Consider the following 27826-nt stretch of genomic DNA (forward strand, 5'->3'; position numbering starts at 1 on the left):
GTGTCAAACGCAGCAGACAGGTCAAGTAAGAATATATATATATATAAATGTGTTGTTTTTTTTCTCAACTTGTTAGAAGAATCTAACACATAATTTCTTTCTGACAAAGTAATGGCCACTTTTGGACCTTGTGGTACAAATTGGATATATCAAAGAAGGAAAAACCAAACATTATAGGGACATGAAACCCCAATTTTTTTATTTCATGATTCAAATAGAGCATACAATTTTAACCAACTTTCTAATTTACTTTTATTTGAGGGGAAGTGTTCTCTTATCTTTTATTGAAAAGCTGAAACGTAAGCTCAGAAGTGTGCAAGTGTCTGGAGCCCTAAATGGAAGCCATTTTGCAAGAGCACTAGATGCCAGCACTATTTTCTGTAGTGCTCCAGACACCTACCTAGTAGGAACAAAGAATACCATAGGAAAAAAAGCAAATTTGATACTAGAAGTCAATTGGAAACCTTTATAAATTGTAAGTTCTGTCTGAATCACAAAAGATCATGTTTGAGTTTGATATTTAACAAAAATAACCTGCTTAAAATGTTGTTTTAAACTGAAACTAGAACAGATGGGATAGCTATGTACTTCTTACCAATGCTCATTGCCTTATAAACTCCTCCAATGAGCATTAGTAAAAAAAAATGCTATAAATCAATGAATTAGTAGTGCGCAGCAGAGGCCTGTATGTTAGTTTAAAGGGACAGTTTAATTTCCCCTTTTGTTTTTCCAAGTTTACCTGCTTTGGTGTATTAAACTATTTACAAATAGTTCCTTTTACTTTTATTTTGTCATTTGAAATAACATTTTCTTTTCCTGTTGAAACTGCCACCTATACTGAAAATTCAATACTGCAGTAATGGCTACAGAAAAGCTATGTAAACTAGAGAGAAAGAGAAATGTTTTGCTCTCTTACAAGACCAGGTTGTGTTTCCAATGATCAAAAACAGCTTTTTACATAAAGAAAAAAAATAAACTTGAAGGAGCAATTTTCCAATATATGTTCTGCTCTGCAGCTGGCAATAACAAAACATTTCAAACACCATATTGGGGCAAATTATTTACTGTTTATTATTCCTTTAAATTTTAAACAGCTTTTACTTCATATTTATTCAGGCAAGCAATGTTTAAATACTGATCTGTAAATGTGGATGATAGAAACTTAAAATGGACATACTCAAGATGTTCAGAGTACATTTATAAAACATCCATCTTTTTGTGTACCCATGATCTCGCAATAATTTATTCATGGGGTACATCCAGGTTCGTAAAGTAGAGACTTGCAGAAGTCCCCCAGCCTCTCCTGTTCCACAAACTGCATCGCCATTGACAGTATAAGATACCACCCTGCATTTATCAGAAGGATCAAAAAAAGGTTTATTTTAGTAAGAGGGACACTAAGGCAGAATACAAGGTTAAAGTGACAGTCTACACCAGAATTTTTGTTTTAAAAGATAGATAATCCCTTTATTACCCATTTTCCAGTTTTGCATAACTAACACAGTTATAATAATATACTTTTAACCTCTGTGATTATCTTGTATCTAAGCCTCTGCAAACTGCCCCTTTTTTCAGTTCTTTTGACACTTGCAGTCTAGCCAATCAGTGCCTGCTCCCAGATAACTTCTTGTGCACGAGCACAGTGTTATCTATATGAAATACGTGAACTAACACCCTCTAGTGGTGAAAAACTGTTAAAATGCAATCTGAAAGAGGTGGGCTTCAAGGTCTAAGAAATTAGCATATGAACCTCCTAGGTTAAGCTTTCAACTAAGAATACCAAGAGAACAAAGCAAAATTGGTGATAAAAGTAAATTGGAAAATTGTTTAAAATTACATGCTCTATCTGAATCATGAAAGTTTATTTTGGCCTAGACTGTCCCTTTCAGTACCCACATACCTGCACATTTCACTTGTAAACCATGCTTTTTTTTTCTTTTTGATAGAGCTTTATTGAAAAATTAAGGTACATACATTGAAACTGCAGATCTGAGTTTACGTTGCGATCCAGAAAAAATCATACATTAAAGGGACAGTCTACCATAGAATTGTTATTGTTTTAAAAGATAGATAATCTCTTTATTACCCATTCCCCAGTTTTGCATAACCAACAGTTATATTAATATACTTTTTACCTCTGTGATTACCTTGTATCTAGGAACCTTCTTCCAGCCCCCTGATCACATGACTGTGACGGTTTATTATCTATTGTCTTAAATTTAGCATTGTTTTGTGCTAAATCTTAAATAACCCGCCGTGCCTGAACACAGTGTTATCTATATGGCCTACGTGTACTTTATGTCTTTGTGTTGAAAAGAGATTTAAAAAGCATGTGATAAGAGGCAGCCCTCAAAGGCTTAGAAATGAACATATGAGCCTACCTATGTTTAGTTTAAACTAAGAATACCAAGAGAAAAAAGCAAATTTGATGATAAAGTAAATTGGAAAGTTGAATTAACATTAAAAGGTCCTATCTGAATAATGAAAGTTTAATTTATACTAGACTGTCCCCTTTAAGTATAAAATGGAAAATAAGTAATAGAGGATGATGTTGAGGTCTATATAAGTTCCAGACCTTTATAAAAAATTGGTCAGCAGCTTCTGTTTTCCAGACAGCTGTGGTCTGGAGATGTAGATGATGGACTTGTCTTTTCCACTGAAGAAAGATCTTATTTTCATATTTTTTTTTTTTCTTGTCTTTTTGCGATTATCTTAAGTAACAATGTTTATGTATGTTAGAGATATTATCATTATCATATCGTATATTGTTAAGTTGAGATGTTTAAGAAACAACATATCGAATAAAGCCGTTTAAACAATTTAAATAACTAAAAGGGCAATTGGAAAACAGTTATCAACAGTAACATATTGTAGGCAGGTGTTGGTGGTAACATTAGAACTTACTATCTGATTATTAGGGGATTGGCGAATGTTTTATATTAGAAATCGAATGTTAGAATGAATTTTATTGTAGAAATTCGATTTACATAATAGAATGTAGATAAAGAACGAATATTCTTAAATCTAGTATTGAATGTTATTTACAGTTTTACGAATGTCACTTTCAAATTCGAATGTCACATTTATAAACACTTTGCATTTCGAATTGAATGAATACATAGCTAAACATTCTATTATTTGAATAAATATCTTTCGAATTTTTATTGAAAAATTCTAAAACAAAAATAGAATGTTATATAAACATTCGAAATTCGAACAAACGAATGTATCAAAATTCGTTTTTTAAATTTCGAATTTTTAGGTGGTATGCATCAAATTGAAACCAAATCGGAGAATGATGAAGAGAAAGAACCAGAGGGAGAGGATAAGGTGGGTGGGAACATCGTAAACAGGCCTCACTTTTCACTAGCCCGCCACTACTTCATCTTATAAAGTATCTACTTTAGGTCAGTCCCATCATGTCTGCAGTCTGAGTAACCAATGACCACATCTGGAGCAACAGTTCATGTAGTTCTATTTTAGCTATACAGATATAGTGGTATCTTTCTAGCTGTAAGATATTCTGTACCTTCTATCTTCATTCTATTACCGAAGGGATATGGGCTGTCTTCCAATGTGCCGGTATTAGACTTTTTGCACCAGTTAGCTTCAGCGTTAGTAGTTATTTTTAAAGTTTTATTTTGGATTTTAAAAGGAAAGTGAAATAAATAAACCATGTATTTTATATAAAGGGGTCTTTGTTTCTAATAGAATTTAATTTGAGAAAAATATGTTTATTCAAAAATTATTAGGATTGCAAAAAGCACAAGTACAATGTAAAATATTCTGATATAATGGGCTACCAGACTGGGATTTTTCAATAATAAGGTCTCATTAGGAGACTAGACAGAATATTGCTGTGATTACATTTTATAATTATTGTGAGCATCTTACTATTGAACTCATTATTGTTGAGACATAGGCTAAAGAAATTCTATATGCTGAGCTTCTTCCTCATTCATGTTCTTTGTTTCTATTAGTTCTAATTTCCCAAATTTTTATGTTTTCAGTTATATAGTGATGCCATACATGCAGATTGATCTACAGAAGATAATGGGACATCACCTATCTGAAGATAAAATTCAGTATCTAGTCTATCAAATGCTGTGCGGTCTCAAGGTGAGTTATAGATGATATATTTTACTTAAGATTTTTTTTATAAAGAGATGGTTAGTTTTATTAGATTTAATTAACTTGTTAAAGTTAAATAGCATAATGTTTTTTGGTGTTGTGATCACAACATGCAATATGTTTTGTAAATTTTACACTTTTATAAGCCATGTTTTTTTTTGGTCTTGTAACTGAGCACCTTTTCTGCCAGCATTGTATGGGAAGGCCTATAAGGCGCATAAGGGAATAACTCTAGTTCAGTTGATATTGGCACATGTAGTGAGCACTGCTGACATTATATGCTCTCTCACAAGCACCTGCCCGGCCCAGCACTCTTTGCAATTACTGGTTGGGTTTCTATGCACGGGCTGCTGTTTCACTTCTGGTTGGAATGCACCCTGGGTGACTGCCTAGGTTTGCCTAGTGGACGCGCTAGCTGTGTTCACAAGGAACGTTCTTTAAGTGACAGTATAGTCAAAATTAAACTTAAGATTCAGATAGAAGTAAATTGGAAAACTAATTAAGATTCTAAAGATCTATCTCAGGAGTCTCAGGAGCAGCAATGCACTACTGGGAGCTAGCTGCTGATTTATGGCTGTGTGTATACTGTATGTGTGTGTATATATATATATATATGTATGTGTATGTGTATGTGTATGTGTATGTGTATGTGTATGTGTATGTATATATATATATATATATATATATATACATACATACATACATACATACATACATACATACATACATACGTACGTACGTGTGGTCATTGGCTCATTTAATAATAGAAGTAAATTGGAAAGTTGTTAAATTGTATGCTCTATTAAATTGAAAATAAATTTGTTGTTCTTGTCCCTTTTAACAATAAAGAAAATAAATCAATGGTGGAAGATGTTTTCATGCAATAGTTTTCTGTAATGTTTCAGGCTACTATAATAGCTATTGCAAAACCTGAAACTTCTCTTTATAAATGTTTACCTGCTATGTAAGAACAGTCTATATCTATGTGCCTCTCCATCCTTTTAGGGATATTACATTTACATTTCTTTCATAAGGTGGTGGTGATTCCACAAACCCATAACAGTTGGGATTAAACTCCCTCCACCAGGAGACAGACAAAAATTACCTAATGCATCAGAGCTTTAATCCCTCCCACTTCCTGATTCCCCTCAGTCTTAATTTTTGCCTTCACAAGAGAACAGGTGAATGATGCACTGTTGAAAATAGTTTACTGAAAGGGGTACTCAAAATGCTTTGAGGTCCGTCATCTCCCTCAGGGGACCATGAATAGCGCTGAGGGCTGTATAGGTGTACCATGGCGGTGAGGGTAATTATTCTGCAGTTGTTGTTCACCAGCCTGCCACAGTTGTCACTAGGACTGGTCCTTTAGTCACCTACTGTTGGCTGTGTCGTGTTATATCCTGGTCAATATCCTGATTTGGTGTCACCTAACCAGAATGGGGCTTTATTACTGGACACAGGTAAGTTCAGTAGGTGAGTGCACAGATTGGTAATTATTAATTTTGCACTCACAGGCCACAGATTTGGCAGACCAGTACCACATAAGTACTTTAGTGCCAGGGGGACTTCTGATTGTGGGGTACTCTTATGAATGGCATTGCTGGGGCTGGGAGATGCAATAGCATGGGCTTTATAGGTTTATAATGTGTGGCGTTTGGTCAGTCCAGCCAGGACAGTACAGGCAGGTTCTAATGGGAGCAGTGTATTGATGCTTGATGCACACTTATGTAGGTAATGTATTTGATATGTTTTTTTTTTTTTTTACAAAATTGCTTGAAGTTAGTGAGGGACAAACTTTTAGGAGCGCTGTGGAGCTGCTACTTATTTTGAATAGGAGTGCTTTGGAACCGCTATTTGTTTTGCTCTGGAAGCCACAGGGTTAATGCGTTTTAATGCTCTCATTGCTGCGCTCCTGGTCTCTCCCAGCTTGTCAGCGCAGTGGCTGCCTTAATATTTCAGCTCCGGTGTTCTGTCAGATTGGCCAATTCATCAGATTAGCCAATCACGTCACTGCATTCCTGAACGAGTCACTGCATTCCAATTGCCGCACATCTGTCAGATCGGCCAATTCTGACCACAAATTCTTTCACTGCGCATGCGCTCCACCACCGTTGGCAAATTTAGACAATGAAATTGATCTGCTCCCTTTGTATTTGTTGTTAACCAGACATGTATAGACTGTATACAGCACAATCCTACCCCATCCGTGAAAAATGCCAAGGTGCACTGATAAAGATAGAATGTCCAGGAAAAAAGCAGGCACTCACTGGGCTTTATATAAAAGTATCCTTTATTACAAATACTAAAACGACATAACGTGTTTCGGCACATCTCCTGCGCCTTTGTCAAATGTCACCCTAACAAATACAACCTAGCACCTAGACCACCTAATAAATATTAAAACTGGCATTCCTTATATACATTAAATACATAGAATATTTTACCGCCAAACCATCGTACTCGAAGTCTGCTCTGTGTGCGTCACCAACACGTAAGGAAGTAATCAACGTCAAGACGCAGCTACCGCCGTACCCACAGCAACAGGCCAAGTGATTACAGGAGGCTACAGCTACACGGTCATACGTCATGTCCGCTCACTCTCACGCGCATGCACAACCACACGCTTACATCAAAATAGCGCAATGGGTGTCATAGCAACTGCCATATACAAACAGCACGTAATGCGAGCGAACTGACATTAGACCATAACATTTAGATGAATGCGGTGATCATGTTACGGACTTACACAAAAATCTATATAGGGAAAAAAGAACCCTAGGATTGGAAAGTGCTGGATGAAACATCCCTGCCGTCTATAACACGAAACCCACATATTATACAATAAAGGCATAACTTGAAGATACCAAATTATATGTACATACACATCATAGACATATTGATAGAAACTGAATAGTAGGAACACAATCAATATCTCCCTGTAAATGCAAATAAAAAAAATCAATATTATTGCATCAAATTGTTAGTCCAAAAAGACTCAATATAAGTCCCTCAAGCATACAAGGAGTATGTTAGAAACATAGATTAACAGCGAGACCCCATAGCATCATTTCAGTCATTTGGTAGATGATACAGATTGTCCAACTTGTTTCTTAAGGATTACAGATCAATAAAATGGGCTAAAGTCCAAGTAAGTGTTCAGTCCCTTAGGTGCCAATGTGTCAAGGCGATATATCCATCTACTCTCTCGTTGCAGTAATCTATTAGCCCGATTACCACCCCTAGTTGGAGGGGGTTCCTGATCGATTAGCATACAACGTATGCTTGAAACGGTATGTTTATATTCGATGCAGTGCCGAGCTATTGGCTGATCTGATTCACCCTGTTTGAGGGCCTCACGTATGGCACACCTGTGATTGGCCATCCGTTCACGAAAGGTGCTGACCGTTTTGCCCACATACACCTTGGAGCACGGGCAAATCAGGATGTATATGAAGCGGACATGACGTATGACTGTGTAGCTGTAGCCTCCTGTACTCGCTTGGCCTGTTGCTGTGGGTACGGCGGTATCTGCATCTTGACGTTGATTACATCCTTACGTGTTGGTGACGCACACGGAGCATACTTAGAGTACTATGGTTTGGCGGTAAAATATTCTATGTATTTTATGTATATAAGGAATGCCAGTTTTAATATTTGTTAGGTGGTCTAGGTGCTAGGTTGTATTTGTTAGGGTGACATTTGACAAAGGCGCAGGAGATGTGCCCCGATCCTGGAATATATATATATATATATATATATATATATATATATATATTTATTTTATTACTGCCCGGGGAGTTCGAGGAGTGCACTGCTGATCCTCTGGCATCCTGTTTTTAATTTTTCGAAAGTGTAAATGCTTACAACAGTAGCAGGTGCAGTTACTTTGTGGTGCGATTCACTTTTTTAGTTGGTCGCAGAAGAAACCTCTCTAGAAGTAGTACAGGATTGCTTGAGGGTGATCAAAGTTACAAATTCTTTCAATTGCAAGGCATCTATGGATATTTATTTTAATGCAAAGAATATGGCTCTATCTGTACTAGCTCATAGGGTTTCAGACAGAAATCCTCATCTTTGTCTAAAATATCGGACACCACTAAGTCATCCTGGAATTTAGGAAGTTTTTGGAGGAAGTTGAAGGTTTCTTGGACTGTTATGGTTTGTTCCAAATCAGCATGAAGTTGCAGCCCCCATGCCAGTCATTTCAGGTTGAGGGCGGGTTGTGCCTCTTTCAGCAGGCCTGGTTCAAGTCTGTTCATGACCCCTGGATATTAAACATTATTTTACAGGGTTACAGAATAGGCTTTCGATTTGAGCCCACCTCGAGGAAGGTTCCTTCTGTTTCCAAAAATCCTGTACAAGCTTCAGTGTTTACAAAAACTGAAACACATGGGAGTAATTGTGCCAGTTTCAAAAAAAGAAAGGTCAATATATTCCCACAATAGATCTGAAAGATGCCTACCTGCATATTCACAGAGAACATCAAAAAATGTTCACATTTACTTTTTCGGACTAACATCAGTTTGTTGCTCTTCCATTTCGTCTAGTCACGGCACCAAGCATCTTCCCCAAGAGCTCTGTTGTCAACTATAGAGCATAAGGGATCTATGTCACTCCTTATTTGGATAACCTATTTATTCAGGCACTTTTTTTCTCCTAGCTCCTCAGCATATAGAGACAGTGATTCTGCTCTTGAAGAATCACAGGTGGAACATCAATCTTCCAAGGAGCTCTCTGTCCCCAAACACCAAAGTGACGTTTGTAGGAATGGTGATAGAATCAATATCTATGCATCTTTCCCTTACGGAGAGCTGTTAGAAGGAAGCTACAAACAACTTGTACAGATCTCCAGGTTTTTTGCTTTGCTGGCAATTGCTCAGAGCATGGAAGTTTGAAGGTCTGATTGTTGCAGCTTCAGACGCCATCCAAGGTTTTGCTTGCATCCTCTTAAACGTTCTTTGCTACATTAGTGGAATGGAAATTACTCAGACTTTTCTGTCAATCTGTCTGGATTACAATACCAGACAATTTTCTCTTGGTGGATATCTCACAGGTCCATAATCCTAGGAATGCCTTTTCTAAAAACTTATTTGGTAGTAATCATAACAGGTGCCAGTCTTTCGTGCTGGGGGCTGTCTGGGGGTTGCGGAAGGTGCAGGGAGTTTGGTCACCTCAGGAAGCGAGGTTGCCAATAAATGTATTCGAACTTTGTGCGATTTTATGGTCCCTTCAGAGTGACTTGTTTAAGATTTCAATCTGATGACGTCATGTCATTTGTATACTAATGACAAACAAGATATATATACAAAACAGAGCAATAAAGCTTTTTCTTTTGTTGGTCATATGTATACAACTGTGAATACATTGAAGATTTCTATTTGACATTTAAGTGTGCTGGGATTGTTGTAGTTTGTATTGAGCATTTAAAATAAGGCATTTTAATCTATATTACAAAAAAGCGCCATGTTTTTTCTTTCTCAAGGACCAGCTATGCACTTACATGTGAACATGTTTAAATAGTGCTCTAGCATATACACAATAGATGATTCTTGAGTTTAATGTGTAACTTTTAATGCTACATATCTATTCTGTTAAATCTCTTTTTCTAAGTCTGTCACACTAGTTTCAATGTAACCTTGGTGTGGTAGACTAAGAATTCTAAAAATTGTAATTTAAAAAAAGACAAAGAGCAATTCAAACTCACAATTTTGACTAATACTTGAATCATTTTTTTATATAGATCATTATTTGTTTGTAATCTAAATAAACAGGCGTTTAAAAAAATGCGGCTTAAAGGGACAGTATACATTTTGAGATATTTAAAATGTTTAATTATGTGTAATGAAAACATATTGCAACATACTTTCTCTTGTAAGGTGTATCCAGTCCACGGATTCATCCTTTACTTGTCGGATATTCTCCTTCTTAACAGGAAGTGGCAAAGAGAGCACACAGCAGAGCTGTCCATATAGCTCCCCCTCTAGCTCCACCCCCCAGTCATTCTCTTTGCCGGCTCTAAGCAATAGGGTCTCTCTCGGAAGGGTAAAGTGAGTGTGGTGTTAGATTTGTAGTTTTTGTTCTACAAGCAAAAGTTTATTTTTAAATGGTACCGGTTTGTACTATTTACTCTACAGCAGAAAAGGGATGAAGATTTCTGCAGAGAGGAAGATAATTTTAGCATGTTGTAACTAAAATCCACTGCTGTTACCACACAGGACTGAGGAGTACAAGAAAACTTCAGTTGGGGGGAACGGTTTGCAGATTAAGCTGCAATAAAATATGTTCAGTCATTTATTTCTAGACAAGACTGTGATAATGCTAGAAAAGGACTGATAAGCTTTATTCAGAGACTAAGTATGGAATTACAAGCTTACATTACAGGGCTAATTTATGCTGGTTGACACTTTTTTTATGGGTTGACACTTTTTTATGGCAAACATCGTTTTTGAGACACTTAGAAGGTCCTTTTGGGTTTCTTTCAGGGGTTGTTACCCACATGGCTAGTATTATAACTCCTAGGAGTGTTTCTTTAGGCCTCACAGCACCGGAGTTAGGTGGGAGGGGCCTAATTTCGCGCCTCAGATGCGCAGTTAGATGGACTAGATCTTCAGGCTGTGTTCACATGGTGGCTCCTGCTACAATTTGAGGACCCATAAGAAGCTTTTTCCCCATAAATCCGACTCCTAAGGGAAGGTAGGGCCACAGCAGAGCTGTGGCAAGGTGCTAAATTTGTTTTAACCGGTCTGTTAGCTTACTATTGATCCGGTTTGGGCATTAAGGGGTTAATCGATTTTTTTGCTAGCTGTGCAATCTTACCAATGCTTTAGGTACATACTGTGAAAATTTCAGAAAGTTTGGTGCATTTTTCACTGTTTTGGAAAATTGTGTGCCTTTTTTATTTCTTAAAGGCACAGTAACGTTTATTTTCAAAGTGTGTTTTTGCTTGATTAATGTGATTTCTAAGCCTGTTTGTCTTACTATTAGTCTGTTAAACATGTCTGACACCAAGGAAAATCCTTGTTCAATGTGTTTAGAAGCCATGGTGGAACCCCCTCTCAAAATGTGTCCCACATGTACTGATATGTCTATACATTTTAAAGATCATATTGTTGCACTTAAAAATGTGGCCCAAGATAATTCTCAGTCAGAAGGTAATGAGGTTAGCCCGTTGACCCCTCCCCAAGTGTCACAACCAGTTAAGCCCGCTCAAGCGACACCTAGCACCTCTAGCGCGTCTAACTCTTTTACCTTACAAGATTTGGCGGCAGTTATGGATAATACCCTCTCAGTATTTTTATCTAAGCTGCCCGTGTTACCTGCAAAGCGTGATAGCTCTGTTTTTAAGAACAGATTATGAGCATTCTGACGCTTTAGTAGCCGTATCCGATATACGCTCACAATGCTCTGAAATGGGGGCGAGGGATGTGCTGTCTGAGGGAGAAGTTTCCGATTCGGGAAAGGTTGCTCCTCAGACAGACTCAGATAAGTTGGCATTTAAATTTTAAACTAGAACACCTCCGCTTATTACTCAGGGAGGTATTAGTTACTCTGGATGACTGTGACCCTTTGGTGGTCCCAGAGAAATTGTGTAAAATGGACAAGTACCTAGAAGTTCCTGTTTACACTGATGTGTTCCCGGTCCCTAAGAGGATTGCGGATATAGTAACTAGGGAGTGGGATAAACCAGGTATTCCGTTTGTTCCCCCTCCTGTTTTTAAAAAAATGTTCCCCATATCTGACACCACGCGGGACTCGTGGCAGACGGTCCCTAAGGTGGAGGGGGCTGTTTCTTCACTTGCTAAACGCACAACCATACCAATTGAGGACAGTTGTGCTTTTAAAAAATTAGAGGGTCTACTTAAGAAAATTTTTGTTCATCAAGATTTTCTTCTCCAACCTATAGCGTGCATTGTTCCTGTAACTACTGCATCTGCTTTCTGGTTCGAGGCGCTGGAAGATGCGCTCCAGACGGAGACCTCATATGAGGATATCATGGACCGAATTAAGGCTCTTAAGCTGGCTAATTCTTTTATCACAGATGCTGCTTTCCAACTAGCTAAGTTAGCGGCAAAGAATTCAGGTTTTGCCATTCTGGCGCGCAGGGCGCTATGGCTCAAGTCTTGGTCGGCCGATGTGTCGTCAAAATCCAAACTGCTGAACATCCCTTTTAAAGGAAAGACCCTTTTCGGGCCTGAATTGAAAGAGATTATCTCAGAAATCACTGGGGGAAAAGGCCATGCTCTCCCTCAGGACAAATCCTTTAAGACAAAGAACAAACAAAATTTTCGTTCCTTTTGAAATTTCAGGAGCGGTCTCGCTTCATCCTCCCCTGCTGCGAAGCAAGAGGGTAACACTTCACAACCCAGGGCAGCCTGGAAACCTTACCAGGGCTGGAACAAGGGTAAACAGGCCAAGAAGCCTTCAGCTGCCCCCAAGACAGCATGAAGGGGTAGCCCCCGATATGGGACCGGATCTAGTAGGGGGCAGACTCTCTCTCTTCGCTCAGGCCTGGGCAAGAGACGTACACGATCCCTGGGCCTTAGATATTGTATCCCAGGGATATCTTCTAGAATTCAAGGACTCCCCTCCAAGGGGAAGGTTCCATATTTCTCGTCTGTCTACAGACACGACAAAGAAAGAGGCGTTCTTACACTGTGTAGAAGACCTACATACAATGGGAGTGATCCACCCAGTTCCAATTGCGGAACAAGGGCTGGGGTTTTACTCAAACCTGTTTATGGTTCCCAAAAAAGAAGGAACTTTCAGACCAATCCTGGATCTCAAAATTCTCAACAAATTCCTCAGTCCCATCATTCAAGATGGAGACCATTCGGACAATTTTACCAATGATCCAGGAGGGTCAATATATGACTACCGTGGATCTAAAGGATGCGTATTTACACATTCCTATCCACAAAGATCATCACCAGTTTCTCAGGTTCGCTTTTCTGGACAAGCATTATCAGTTTGTGGCTCTCCCTTTCGGGTTGGCCACTGCTCCCAGAATTTTCACAAAGGTGCTAGGGTCCCTCCTGGCGGTGCTAAGGCCGCGGGGCATAGCAGTGGCGCCTTATCTAGATGACATCTTAATTCAGGCGTCAACTTTCCAAAGAGCCAAGTCTCACACTGAAATTGTAGTGGCCTTTCTGAGGTCTCACGGGTGGAAGGTGAACATCAAAAAGAGTTCTCTCTCCCCCATCACAAGAGTTCCCTTCCTAGGAACACTAATAGACTCGGTACAAATGAAAATATTTCTGACGGAGGTCAGAAAGTTAAAACTCTTAACTACTTGCCGAGCTCTTCATTCCATTCCTCGGCCATCTGTAGCTCAGTGCATGGAGACAATCGGATTAATGGTAGCGGCAATGGACATAGTCCCTTTTGTACGGATACACCTCAGACCACTGAAACTATGCATGCTCAAGTGCAATGGGGATTATGCAGATTTGTCTCCTCAAATACAGTTGGACCAGGGGACCAGAGATTCTCTTCTCTGGTGGTTGTCTCAGGATCACCTGGCTCAGGGAATGTGTTTCCGCAGACCAGAGTGGATCATCGTAACGACCGACGCCAGTCTGTTGGGCTGGGGTGCTGTCTATGACTCCCTGAAAGCTCAGGGCTTATGGTCTCGGGAAGAAGCTCTTCTCCCGATAAACATTCTGGAACTGAGGGCGATATTCAACGCTCTTCAGGCATGGCCTCAGCTAGCTGCGGCCAAATTCATCAGATTTCAGTCGGACAACATCACGACTGTAGCTTACATCAACCATCAAGGGGGAACAAGGAGTCCCCTAGCAATGATGGAAGTAACCAAAATAATCAGGTGGGCGGAGGATCACTCTTGCCACCTCTCAGCAATTCACATCCCAGGAGTAGACAACTGGGAGGCGGATTTCCTAAGTCGTCAGACTTTTCATCCGGGGGAGTGGGAACTCCACCCGGAGGTATTTGCCCAGCTGATTCAGCGATGGGGCACTCCAGAATTGGATCTGATGGCATCCCGTCAGAATGCCAAACTTCCTCTTTATGGGTCCAGGTCCCGGGATCCCCAGGCGGCGTTGATAGATGCTCTAGCAGCGCCTTGGTCCTTCAATCTGGCCTATGTGTTTCCACCGTTTCCTCTCCTTTCTTGTCTGGTGGCCAGAATCAAGCAGGAGAGGGCGTCTGTGATTCTAATAGCGCCTGCGTGGCCACGCAGGACCTGGTATGCAGACCTAGTGGACATGTCATCCGTTCCACCATGGACTCTGCCAATGAGGCAGGATCTTTCTTCTTCAAGGTCCTTTCAAACATCCAAATCTAATTTCTCTGCGTCTGACAGCTTGGAGATTGAACGCCTAATTCTATCTAAGCGTGGTTTCTCTGAGTCGGTTATCGATACCCTGATTCAGGCCAGAAAGCCTGTCACCAGGAAAATCTTCCATAAGATTTGGTGAAAATATCTTTGTTGGTGCGAATCCAAGGGTTACTCATGGAGTAAGATTAGGATTCCCAGGATATTGTCCTTTCTCCAAGAAGGATTGGAGAAAGGATTATCAGCTAGTTCCTTAATAGGACAGATATCTGCTTTGTCTATTCTTTTACACAAACGTCTGGCAGAGGTACCAGACGTTCAAGCGTTTAGTCAGGCTTTAGTCAGAATCAAGCCAGTTTATAGACCTGTGGCTCCGCCATGGAGCCTGAATTTAGTTCTTTCAGTTCTGCAAGGGGTTCCGTTTGAACCTTTACATTCCATAGATATTAAACTTTTATCTTGGAAAGTTTTGTTTTTGGTAGCTATCTCTTCTGCTCGAAGAGTTTCAGAGTTATCTGCTTTACAGTGTGACTCACCTTACTTGGTTTTCCACGCAGATAAGGTAGTTTTGCGTACCAAACCCGGTTTTCTTCCTAAGGTTGTGTCTAATAAGAATATTAATCAGGAAATTGTTGTTCCTTCTCTGTTTGCTAATCCTTCTTCGAAGAAGGAACGTCTGTTACACAATCTTGATGTGGTTCGTGCTTTTAAGTTCTATTTACAAGCAACTAAGGATTTCAGACAAACAACTTCATTGTTTGTCATCTATTCTGGTAAGAGGAGAGATCAGAAGGCGACTGCTACCTCTTTCCTTTTGGCTGAAAATAATCATTCGTCTGGCCTATGAGACTGCTGGCCAGCAGCCTCCTGAAACAATTACTGCTCATTCTACCAGAGCAGTGGCTTCCACATGGGCTTTTAAAAATGAGGCTTCTGTTGAACAGATTTGTAAGGCAGCGACTTGGTCTTCGCTGCATACTTTTTCCAAATTTTACAAATTCAATACTTTTGACTCTTCGGAGGCTATTTTTGGGAAAAAGGTTTTACAAGCAGTGGTGCCTTCCGTTTAAGGTACCTGTCTTGTTCCCTCCCTTCATCCGTGTCCTAAAACTTTGGTATTGGTATCCCACAAGTAAAGGATGAATCTGTGGACTGGATACACCTTACAAGAGAAAACAGAATTTATGCTTACCTGATAAATTACTTTCTCTTGTGGTGTATCCAGTCCACGGCCAGCCCTGGCTATTAAGTCAGGTAGATTTTTTTTGTTTAAACTACAGTCACCACTGCACCCTATGGTTTCTCCTTTTTCTTCCTAACCTCCGGTCGAATGACTGAGGGGTGGAGCTAGAGGGGGAGCTATATGGACAGCTCTGCTGTGTGCTCTCTTTGCCACTTCCTGTTAGGAAGGAGAATATCCCACAAGTAAAGGATGAATCCGTGGACTGGATACACCACAAGAGAAAGTAATTTATCAGGTAAGCATAAATTCTGTTTTTATGATCTAAAATTTTTGCCCTATTTCCATGTAATTTAGCTCTGAAAAATGTGGATTTTCTTATTCTCAGAACTTGAAATGCACCCTGTGCTGGCTTTTCAATGCTAACCCTGACACTTACTTCCCTAATTGGCTTTAATGGATAACAACTGCAAAACTATGCACTTCTTCTATACGAACAATGTCCTTGGTTAGCTTAGCATTGTTGTCAGCAGACTTATACCCTGATTGGTTCCTTCACATAAGGCAAATGATGGGTGGAGTTTTTAAAAAAAACTTGCAGTAAAAAGGATGTTTGTTTTAAAAACCTTTAGAGTTTACTGATATGTTATTCTATAATAACACAACAGAAATGCCTTTATATTTTATAAGGTGTTTACTATCCTTTTAATTTAGATTGTGCATGTGCAGTGTGTATACTTCTATTGTGACTGATGTATCTGTGGTTCCATTGGATAATGATGCAAGTTCAAAGAATTGCTTTCCCTATACAGAGATGCCATGAACTATAACACCTTTTCTCGTTTATTTTTCAGTATATTCATGCGGCTGGTATCGTTCACAGGGTGAGTATTGTCAGATCTTTAGTTTTTTTTATATAGCAATTTACATATAAAACGTAACCGTATCCTAGGCATACATCACCAAGCCATTGTTATATAGGGGCATGTAAGTTAAAATTACTTTCACAATTAAAATAAAAGCAAACAGAGCTGCCATGTTGTGCACACTCCTACCCCAGTATGCTGTCATGAAAAGAATGCAGAGAGAGGTAAATCTGCTAATAGGAGAATATTGGATTTTTTTATTTTTTTAAAAATTGTGCTTTCTCACTGAATCTTAAAAGTTGAAAGGATCATTAAATACAGTAGAACTGCATAATGAACAAATTCATAATAAAAAGAAAATGCACGAACACTCTCTAAATTTGAAATGAGCAATCAGGTTTTTTTTTTCTGGCTACTAAATAATTTGACAGCCAGCAGCAAATCAGACTCATTTATACAACGTGAACTCTTGCACATGCTTAGTAGTAGCTGTTCTTTAAAGTGTGCATATAAAGTCTGTGTACAGTTTGATAATGGAACTAAATTGGATTTTTTTAATTGCATGCTCTATCTGAACGATGAATGCTTAATTATGACTTTACTGTCACTTTAATTTTGACTTCCTTGCCCTTTTAAGGCCATTCTGAGTTTTTCAGGAACAGTTTTTTGTTTTGTTTTTAGTCAGTTTCCACTTTTTTTCCGTGTTTGTTTTTTTTTAGTTTGTTTTTATTTGTTAAAAATAAAAACACAAACTAAAAAAATATATATTTTGACTACATCATATTCATTATTTTTGGGTTATTAGATCTATGCTTATTATTCAGGGTCCTCCTTCAAGCACTCTCATAATTTGGATTATAATGTTAAACTGTAGCTTGGCTCCAGACAGACCTTTTCTCTGTTTGGCACAGGTGAAAATAAACCCTCCCTGTAGTTTCTAGTGCTGTCAGGTTGCCTGTGTCTTTTTAATATAGCAGACTCTGACCAAGGAGCAAGTTCAGTGGCGTATTTAGGTTTTGTGCTGCCCTAGGGACTCAAAATGCCCCCCCCCCAATATCTTAGGCCTTTATTCACAATATTCACATAATACAAAAAAAATCCCAGCACCTGAGTCTTAGATTGCTTTAATTCTATTGCTCAAAAAATAATTTTCAACAGCAACAAATAAGGGTAAATCTGTTCACAAACTCATCTTCACACAAACCCCATCCACCATACATAGATCGCTGCTCAAAACTACTAGCCAAATAGTCACTCTACTCAGCCAATCGCAGCACAGCAAACAAAAAGGTAATAAAAATAGAGAAAAAAGATAAGACAAAGGTAATTATATCAACCCCAAGGGGGAATAACCAGCAACACCTGCAAAAATAAAAAGGTAAAAAGGAAAAAAAAAAGTTCACAGCCTCAGTGATATATAGATGCTTGGATTTATAAAACATAATTTATGCTTACCTGATAAATTTATTTCTCTTGTAGTGTATCCAGTCCACGGATCATCCATTACTTATGGGATATTAACTCCTCCCCAACAGGAAGTGCAAGAGGATTCACCCAGCAGAGCTGCTATATAGCTCCTCCCCTAACTGCCATTACCAGTCATTCGACCGAAAACATGCAGAGAAAGGAAAACCATAGGGTACAGTGGTGACTGTAGTTTAATGGAAAAATTACCTGCCTTAAAGTGACAGGGCGGGCCGTGGACTGGATACACTACAAGAGAAATAAATTTATCAGGTAAGCATAAATTATGTTTTATATTGTTAAGTGTATCCAGTCCACGGATCATCCATTACTTATGGGATACCAATACCAAAGCTAAAGTACACGGATGACGGGAGGGGACAGGCAGGATCTTTATAACGGAAGGAACCACTGCCTGAAGAACCTTTCTCCCAAAAACAGCCTCCGAAGGAAGCAAAAGTGTCAAATTTGTAAAATTTGAAAAAGTTATGAAGAGAAGACCAAGTTGCAGCCCTTGCAAATCTGTTCAACAGAAGCCTCATTCTTAAAGGCACCCAAGTGGAAGCCACAGCTCTAGTAGAATGTGCTGTAATTCTTTCAGGAGGCTGCTGTCCAGCAGGTCTCATTAGGCTACCGTATTATGCTACGAAGCCAAAAGGAGAGAGAGGTAGCCGAAGCTTTTTGACCTCCTCCTCTGACCAGAATAAACGACAAAACAGGGAAGACGTTTGTCGAAAAATCCTTAGTTGCCTGTAGATAAAATTTCAGGGCACGGACTACATCTTGATTGTGTAGCAGACGTTCTTTTTCGAAGAAGGATTAGGACACAAAGATGGAACCACAATCTCTTGATTGATATTCCTGTTAGTGACCACCTAGGTAGGAACCCCAGGTTTAGTACGCAGAACTACCTTGTCTGAATGAAAAATCAGATAAGGAGAATCACAATGTAAGCAGATAACTCAGAGACTCTTCGAGCCGAGGAAAATCGCCATTAAAAACAGAAACTTTCCAAGATAACAACTTGATATCAATGGAATGAAGGGGTTCAAACGGAACCCCCTGGTAAAACATTAAGAACTAAGTTCAAACTCCATGGTGGAGCAACAGTTTTAAACACAGGCTTGATCCTAGCTAAAGCCTGACAAAAAGCTTGAACGTCCGAACTTCTGACAGAACGTTTGTGTAAAAGAATGGACAGAGCTGAAATCTGTCCCTTTAAGGAACTAGCGGATAAACCCTTTTCTAAACCTTCTTGTAGAAAAGACAATATCCTCGGAATCCTACACCTTACTCCCATGAGTAACTCTTGGATTCGCACCAATACAAGTATTTGCGCCATATCTTATGGTAAATCTTTCTGGTAACAGGCTTCCTAGCCTGTACTTAAGGTATCAATCACTGACTCAGAAAAACCACGTTTTGATAAAATCAAGCGTTCAATTTCCTAGCAGTCAGCTTCTGAGAAATTAGATTTTGATGTTTTGAAGGACCCTGGATCAGAAGGTCCTGGTTTCAGAGGTAGCGACCCAAGGTGGACAGGGATACATGTCCAATAGATCTGCATACCAAGTCCTGCGTGGCCATGCAGGCGTTATAGAATCACTGATGCTCTCTCCTATTTGATTCTGGCAATCAATCGAGGGAAGCATCGGGAAGGGTGGAAACACATAAGCCATCCCGAAGGTCCAAGGTGCTGTCAAAGCATCTATCAGAAACCGCTCCCGGATCCCTGGATCTGGACCCGTAACGAGGAAGCTTGGCGTTCTGTCGAGACGCCATGAGATCTATCTCTGGTTTGCCCCAACGCTCGAAGTATTTGGGCAAAGACCTCCGGATGAAGTTCCCACTCCCCCGGGATGAAAAGTCTGACGACTTAAGAAATCCGCCTCCCCAGTCTCCACTCCCGGATGTGGATTGCTGACAGGTGGCAAGAGTCGAGACTCTGCCCAAGCGAATTATCTTTGATACTTCCATCATTGCTAGGGAGCTTCTTGTCCCTCCCTGATGGGTTGATGTAAGCTACAGTCGTGATGTTGTCCGACTGAAACCTGATGAACCCCCCGAGTTGTTAACATGGGGCCAAGCCAGAAGGCGCATTGAGAACTGCTCTCAATTTCCCAGAATGTTTATTGGTAGGTAGACTCTTCTCCTGATTCCATTGTCCCTGAGCCTTCAGAGAATTCCAGGACAGCGCCCCAACCTAGTAGGCTGGCGTCTGTTGTTACAATTGTCCTAGATCCAGCCTGCTTGGAATGGCATCCCACTGGACAAGATGTGGCCGAGGGGAAGAAGCCACCATAGAAGAGAATTTCTGGTCTCTAGATCCATGATTCAGAGTAGGGGGACAAGTCTGAGTAATCCCCATTCCACTGACTTAGCATGCACAATTGCAGCGGTCTGAGATGTAGACGTGCTCAAAGGGTACTATGTCCATTGCTGCTACCATTAAGCCGATCACCACCACCAGCATTGAGCTACAGACGGGTGTTGAATGGAATGAAGGACACGGCATGCATTTTGAAGACTTTGTTAACCTGTCTTCTGTCAGGTAAATTCTTCATTTCTACAGAATCTATAAGAGTCCCCAAGAAGGGAACTCTTGTGAGTGGAAAAGAGAGCAACTCTTCTTTTCGTTCACCTTCCATCCATGCGACCTTAGAAATGCCGAGTACTAAACTCTGTATGAGACTTGGCAGTTTGAAAGCTTGAAGCTTGTATCAGAATGTCGTCTAGGTGTACGGAGACTACCGCAATTCCTCGCGGTCTTAGTACCCGCCAAAAGAGCACCCAGAACCTTTGTGAAGATTCTCGGAAGCCGTAGCCAATCCGAATGGAAGAGCTACAAACTGGTAATCGCCTGTCTAGAAAGGCAAACCTTAGATACCGGGTAATGATCTTTGTGAATCGGTATGTGAAGGTAAGCATCCTTTAAATCCACTGTGGTCATGTACTGACCCTTTTGGATCATGGGTAAAATTGTCCGAATAGTTTCCATTTTGAACGATGGAACTCTTAGGAATTTGTTTAGGATCTTTTAATCCAAGATTGGCCTGAAAGTTCCCTCTTTTTTGGGAACCACAAACAGATTTGAGTGAAAACCCTTGTCCTTGTTCCGACCGCGGAACCGGATGGATCACTCCCATTAATAAAATGATCTTGTACGCAGCGTAGAAACGCCTCTTTCTTTATTTGGTTTGTTGACAACCTTGACAGATGAAATCTCCCTCTTGGGGGAGAGAATTTGAAGTCTAAGAAGGTATCCCTTGAGATATGATCTCTAACGCCCAGGGATCCTGGACATCTCTTGCCCAAGCCTGGGCGAAGAGAGAAAAGTCTGCCACCCCACTAGATCCGTTCCCGGATCGGGGGGCCCTCGATTCATGCTGTCTTAGGGGCAGCAGCAGGTTTCCTGGCCTGCTTGCCCTTGTTCCAGGACTGGTTAGGTCTCCCAGCCTTGTCTGTAGCGAGCAACAGCTCCTTCCTGTTTTGGTGCAGAGGAAGTTGATGCTGCTCCTGCTTTGAAATTACGAAAGGAACGAAAATTAGACTGTCTAGCCTTAGGTTTGGCTCTGTCTTGAGGCAGGGCATGGACTTTACCTCCTGTAATGTCAGCGATAATCTCTTTCAACCCCGGGGGGGGGCGCCGAATAAGGTCTGCCCTTTGAAAGGTATATTAAGCAATTTAGATTTAGAAGTAAGTAAACGTCTGCTGACCAGGATTTAGCCACAGTGCTCTGCGTGCCTGAATGGCGAATCCGGAATTCTTAGCCGTAAGTTTAGTTAAATGTACTACGGCATCTGAAATAAATGAGTTAGCTAACTTAAGGGCTTTAAGCTTGTGTGTAATCTCATCTAATGGAGCTGATTCAAGTGTCTCTTCCAGAGACTCAAACCAAAATGATGCTGCAGCCGTGACAGGCGCAATGCATGCAAGAGGTTGCAATATAAAACCTTGTTGAACAAACCATTTTCTTAAGGTAACCCTCTAACTTTTTATCCATTGGATCTGAAAAAGGCACAGCTATCCTCACACCGGGATAGTGGTACGCTTAGCTAAAAGTAGAAACTGCTCCCTCCACATTAGGGACCGTTTTGCCATAAGTCCCGTGTGGTGGCGTCTATTGGAAACATCTTTCTAAATATCGGAGGGGGGTGAGAACGGCACACCGGGTCTATCCCACTCCTTAGTACTAATTTCAGTAAGTCTCTTAGGTATAGGAAAAACGTCAGTACTCGCCCGGGTACCGCAAAATATTTATCCAACCTACACATTTTCTCTGGTATTGCAACTGTGTTACAATCATTCAGAGCACGCTAACACCTCCCCTAGTAATACACGGAGGTTTTCCAGCTTAATTTAAAATTTGAAATATCTGAATCCAGTTTGTTTGGATCAGAACCGTCACCCGCAGAATGAAGCTCTCCGTCCTCATGTTTCGCAAATTGTGACGCAGTGTCTGACATGGCCCTAATATTATCAGCGCACTCTGTTCTCACCCCAGAGTGATCACGCTTACCTCTTAGTTCTTGTAATTTAGCCAAAACTTCAGTCATAACAGTAGCCATATCCTGTAATGTGATTTGTAATGGGCCGCCCCAGATGTACTCGGCGGCTACAATATCACGCACCTCCCGAGCGGGAGATGCAGGTACTGACACGTGAGGCGAGTTAGTCGGCATAACTCTCCCCTCGTTGTTTGGTGAAATATGTTCAATTTGTACAGATTAACTTTTATTTAAAGTAGCATCAATACAGTTAGTACATAAATTTCTATTGGGGCTCCACTTTGGCTTTAGCACATATAGCACAGATATCTTCCTCTGAATCAGACATGTTTAACACACTAGCAAATAAACTAGCAACTTGGAAATACTTTTCAAGTAATTTACTATAATATGAAAACGTACTGTGCCTATAAGAAGCACAGAAAAAGTTATGACAGTTGAAAATTAATAAACTGAAAAGTTATAGCATCAAATCTTTGTAAAAAAACACAATTTTAGCAAAGGATTGCTCCCATTAGCAAAGGATAACTAACCCTGATAGCAGAAAAAAAAAATAAAAAAAAAAATACAGAAATAAACGTTTTTTATCACAGTCAACTACAATCTCACAGCTCTGCTGTGAGTGATTACCTCCCTCAAAACAAGTTTTGAAGACCCCTGAGTTCTGTAGAGATGAACCGGATCATGCAGGGAAGACAAACTTCTGACTGAATTTTTTGATGCATAGCAAAAGCACCAAAAAAGGTCCCTCCCCCTCACACATAACAGTGAGAGAGATCAGTAAACCTGTCATAAATTAAATAAAACGACTGCCAAGTGGAAAAAAATAGTGCCCCAAAACATTTTTTCACCCAGTACCTCAGAAAATTAAACGATTTTACATGCCAGCAAAAAAACGTTTAACATTAATAAATTGAGGTGTTATTAAAAAGCCTGTTGCTAGTCCCTGCAAATTAGGCTAAAATTTTATGCATACAGTATAATTCCAGTGAAAGTGCCATTCCCCAGAATACTGAAGTGTAAAATATACATACATGACAGCCTGATACCAGTTGCTGCTACTGCATTTAAGGCTGAGTTTACATTATATCGGTATGGCAGAATTTTCTCATCAATTCCATTGTCAGAAAATAATAAGCTGCTACATACCTCTTTGCAGATTAATCTGCCCGCTGTCCCCTGATCTGAAGTTTACCTCTCCTCAGATGGCCGAGAAACAGCAATATGATCTTAACTACTCCGGCTAAAATCATAGAAAAACTCAGGTAGATTCTTCTTCAAATTCTACCAGAGAAGGAATAACACACTCCGGTGCTATTATAAAATAACAAACTTTTGATTGAAGGTATGAAACTAAGTATAATCACCACAGTCCTCTCACACATCCTATCTATTCGTTGGGTTGCAAGAGAATGACTGGTAATGGCAGTTAGGGGAGGAGCTATATAGCAGCTCTGCTGGGTGAATCCTCTTGCACTTCCTGTTGGGGAGGAGTTAATATCCCATAAGTAATGGATGATCCGTGGACTGGATACACTTAACAAGAGAAAGAGATGATATCTTGTAACAGTCTCTTCAAAGTTGCAACTATTAATGGAATCTTGGTGACATAAACAATACTTAAATCATATGATGAATACATTTCCCATTGAATCAGCTGATATATAACGATATGTCGTCCCAACTATGCTTGGAAAAGAAGCATCTGTATTTCAGTATTGCAATACTATCGTCATTGAACAGTTAAATCTGATTCTGAATGTTATCTTTATAAAGAACTGTTCCAATGTCCTTGTCAGTACCAGTTATGTCTTTCATAAATTGTATTTAATTCAAGACAATCTTCAATTATAATCACATTGCATAAGCATGATTATAAACACCGAGGCCCCTGTCTCACATCCGCTAACACACATTGGTCTTTCATCAATATATGTGACAGAGGTATTTAGCTGTTGTTCCAAATTCACACAACCATAATAATCTTCACTCACTATACCAAATTAAACAACCACTTATCAAGGAACTTCTTGAACGATTTGATACAGCTTCAACAACCCCAAACAGTATTGCGTGGATATCAATGTTACCTGGGTCATATATTCTGTTCAAGGCTCTGTGGTGTTGGCGTATATGGTATCCGTGAGACGTACCGCAGTCATGTGTGAGTGCTGAACCATAGATGCTGTCAGTTTCTGAATTTGCCAAACTCCTACCTCAATGTCACCAACCTCTGTGAATCTTGTTCTGTGTGTAGCTTTACAGACACAGGACCGTGCAGGTGCAAAGCGTATTAATGAGTTATTGGTGCTGGGATTTTTTTGTATTTAATTATTGGGTAAGGAGACTAGACCCTATCCCGTGCACGAGCATTTAGGTCAATTATTTGATGGAAGGTTAAAGAAAGCGGTGCTGTCACTTTATTCATTTAATAATCACATAATGTTCACTAGGCCTTGCAAAACACCGTGCGCAGCGCGCACACATTAACAAACACGCATGAGGTTGAAGACACATACACTGTCACGCACAAACACACATATCTATCTATTGCTGCAATAAATATAAAAAACAAACATATTTCTTGAAACAACACTTCCCCAAACACAATATTAAGTGCTGAAAGCCAAAAGGACTAATGGCCATAGCTAGCTAAATAAATGAAAGGTTTAGTTACCTCTGTACTGTAAGCTCCATGGGTAGTCTCGTGTTATACCCCCCCACCCGAAAATGTACGCTCCTTTGGGCAAAATCTCCTATTATATACCTTTTTTATAATACTTCTAAAATAACTGTAAGCTTCTTATAAATATAGCCACAAAAAATGTGCTGCCCCTCTACAATCTGTTGCTCTAGGCAAGTGCCTTGTTTTGCCTAGGCCAAAATACGCCCCCTGAGCAAATTTGAAATGTTTAGTGTCTGGGAAATTAAACCAGGGTGTAACACAAGGGCTGAAGTTGGAGCTTGCTTGTGAAGAAGCATCAATATCATTACTGTAGGCATAGTGACCAGAGAAAAGCAGTGTTCATGATATGGTATAATGATAAACACAACAGGTGGTTTTGAGGCAAATGAAAAACAGCAGGTAACGGAAAAGGATTATAATACAATATATATCACACAACCTTGGTAAAATTGATGCCCTTAAGATATTCTAGTGAAAGGTGCTCAGATTGGCAAAATTATTTTCTTTAAAGGGACAGACATCTTAAGATTTTATTAGAAAATGTTTACTTATCCATAGTAAAACAATTACAAATGTTATTACTTTTCATGTAGTTTACCTCTAAAATTGTGGATTGTCTAATTTTCAGAACTGCAAATGCACACTGCAGACTTCTTCAAGGCTAACCCTACTATGTGTTTTCCTTATTGGCATCAGCAGATAACAGCTGCAAAACAATGCGTTTTGTACTAAAATGTATGTGGTTAGCCTTGTCTTCTGCAGAAGCAAGCCTGGATTGGCTTCTCCAAATAAGGCAAATGTTGGGTGAAGTTTGGCTAAAGACAATTGCAGCAAACTAGATGTTCATTTCTTTTAAAAATATTTAGACAAGGCTAATATGTTCTGTAGTAAAACAGCAGAACTATCTTGTAATTGGCAAGATGTTTAGTTTTCCTTTAAATTAAATTGGATAAAAGCTGATTAGGCTGCAGTAGCCACAAGCTATGATAGCTAGCAATTTCTAGCAGGAATGCAGACAACACCTAAGAAGGAATGTGTGTCATCCTGCAATTAAAATACAGGTTTATAGGAGAAGAGACAAAAAACAAACTGCTTAGACACCAAAAATATATTTTTGCATTATTTTGATAGTTCTGTTGCCAATGATCCCACATTACCCAGTGTTCTCCTCAGAAAATGTTGCCAGCCCTGTGGCATTATTAAGTAGCTGGGTCGGCAATATTATTTGTAGGATACTGCAATCTAGTTGCAGATTTTTTTTGTTTACATAATTAGAACTCTATTCTTCTAAATTGTGTAGGGCAGAGGTATAAAGCTCAATGTATGCTAATAGTACAAGAAAAATAAAATCCGATGCACCTCTATATAAATAATATTAAAATGTGATTGCTGTCAACAAAATAACAATTGTGTCTAGTAACATAAAAAAACAATGCAAATACCCAATTCATGAAATAAATAGAAATATAAATAATAATAATAAATATCACACAACGTAAATGTGATATTGATGTATATCCCACAGTGCTATGGAATAGATAGTATTGTAACAATCTCAGAGATAAAACTGTTAGAAAGACCTTAAAGTCCAAAGATGAATAAGAGTTCAATATGGCTGCAAACACTTCTTCCAAAACTTGAAGGCAGTTCAAGTGGAGCAAATCTGTACAAAGAACGAAAAAGAAGGCGCCAACATAGTGTGATTCAGTCTTAAAATATTCTCACTCCCCACGCATTCAATTAATTGTACTTACGAGAAGTAAGGCACTTGATAAGTGCTACATAGGCCTTCTGGAACATTAACAGCTGTCCAGGTAGCTGCTCGCTCGTCACACAGGTGAATCTCTTGATACAGTGGCTCTCCTGTTAGCCCGAGGTGTATAGGGTCCCTGAAGCTTGTAATCCTGTAGTGCTTCAATTACTCGAAGTAGTCACCCTCAGGTAATAATGCCCAACCAGGTGGGCTAACAACGTGACAACCGAACACTTCAGGAGATTTAACAGAGAATCAATACAGCAAGCCTGAAAGCTCTTTCAGGCTTGCTGTATTGATTCTCTGTTAAATCTCCTGAAGTGTTCAGTTGTCACGTTGTTAGCCCACCTGGTTGTGCATTATTACCTGAGGGTGACTACTTCGAGCAATTGAAGCACTACAGGATTACAAGCTTCAGGGACCCTATACACCTCGGGCTAACAGGAGAGCCACTGTATCAAGAGATTCACTTGTGTGACGAGCGAGCAGCTACCTGGACAGCTGTTAATGTTCCAGAAGGCCTATGTAGCACTTATCAAGTGCCTTACTTCTCGTAAGTGCAATTAATTGAATGCGTGGGGAGTGAGAATATTTTAAGACTGAATCGCACTATGTTGGCGCCTTCTTCTTTTTCGTCCTTTGTACAGATAAAGCTCAATGTACCTTGGGGCCACAGGCCAAATGTTGTTCTCCAATGGGGGCAGCTTGGACTGAGTAGGTGCTCTTGAACTGGATATACTAGGAACTGGAAGTGACATTTCCCCAAGTACTACTGCATGGTGGGAGTTGTAGCCCACAATAGACATATACTGTTGTCTAGACTTGTCTTGTGAGTGCCAAGTGAAGTGATCATTCTGGAACTGTATAACAATGTTATCCAAGCAGTGCATGGTGGGAGTCTACACTGGATGCTTGTCTTTATATTTAGTTACAACCTCCTAGA

At 39.8% G+C, this 27826-nt stretch overlaps 1 protein-coding gene across 1 annotated transcript in view; it reads left to right on the forward strand.

Annotated features, from left to right (window-relative positions):
• Positions 1-27826, forward strand: part of MAPK13 (mitogen-activated protein kinase 13) — a 252293-nt gene that overhangs the window by 34351 nt on the left and 190116 nt on the right. The window contains exons 4-5 of the mRNA XM_053706810.1: positions 4011-4119; positions 16460-16489. Coding sequence (XP_053562785.1) covers positions 4011-4119; positions 16460-16489 — 139 coding nt within the window. The remainder of the gene's footprint in view (positions 1-4010; positions 4120-16459; positions 16490-27826) is intronic.

Source organism: Bombina bombina, chromosome 3, assembly GCF_027579735.1.
Source record: "Bombina bombina isolate aBomBom1 chromosome 3, aBomBom1.pri, whole genome shotgun sequence".
Lineage (NCBI taxonomy): Eukaryota > Metazoa > Chordata > Amphibia > Anura > Bombinatoridae > Bombina > Bombina bombina.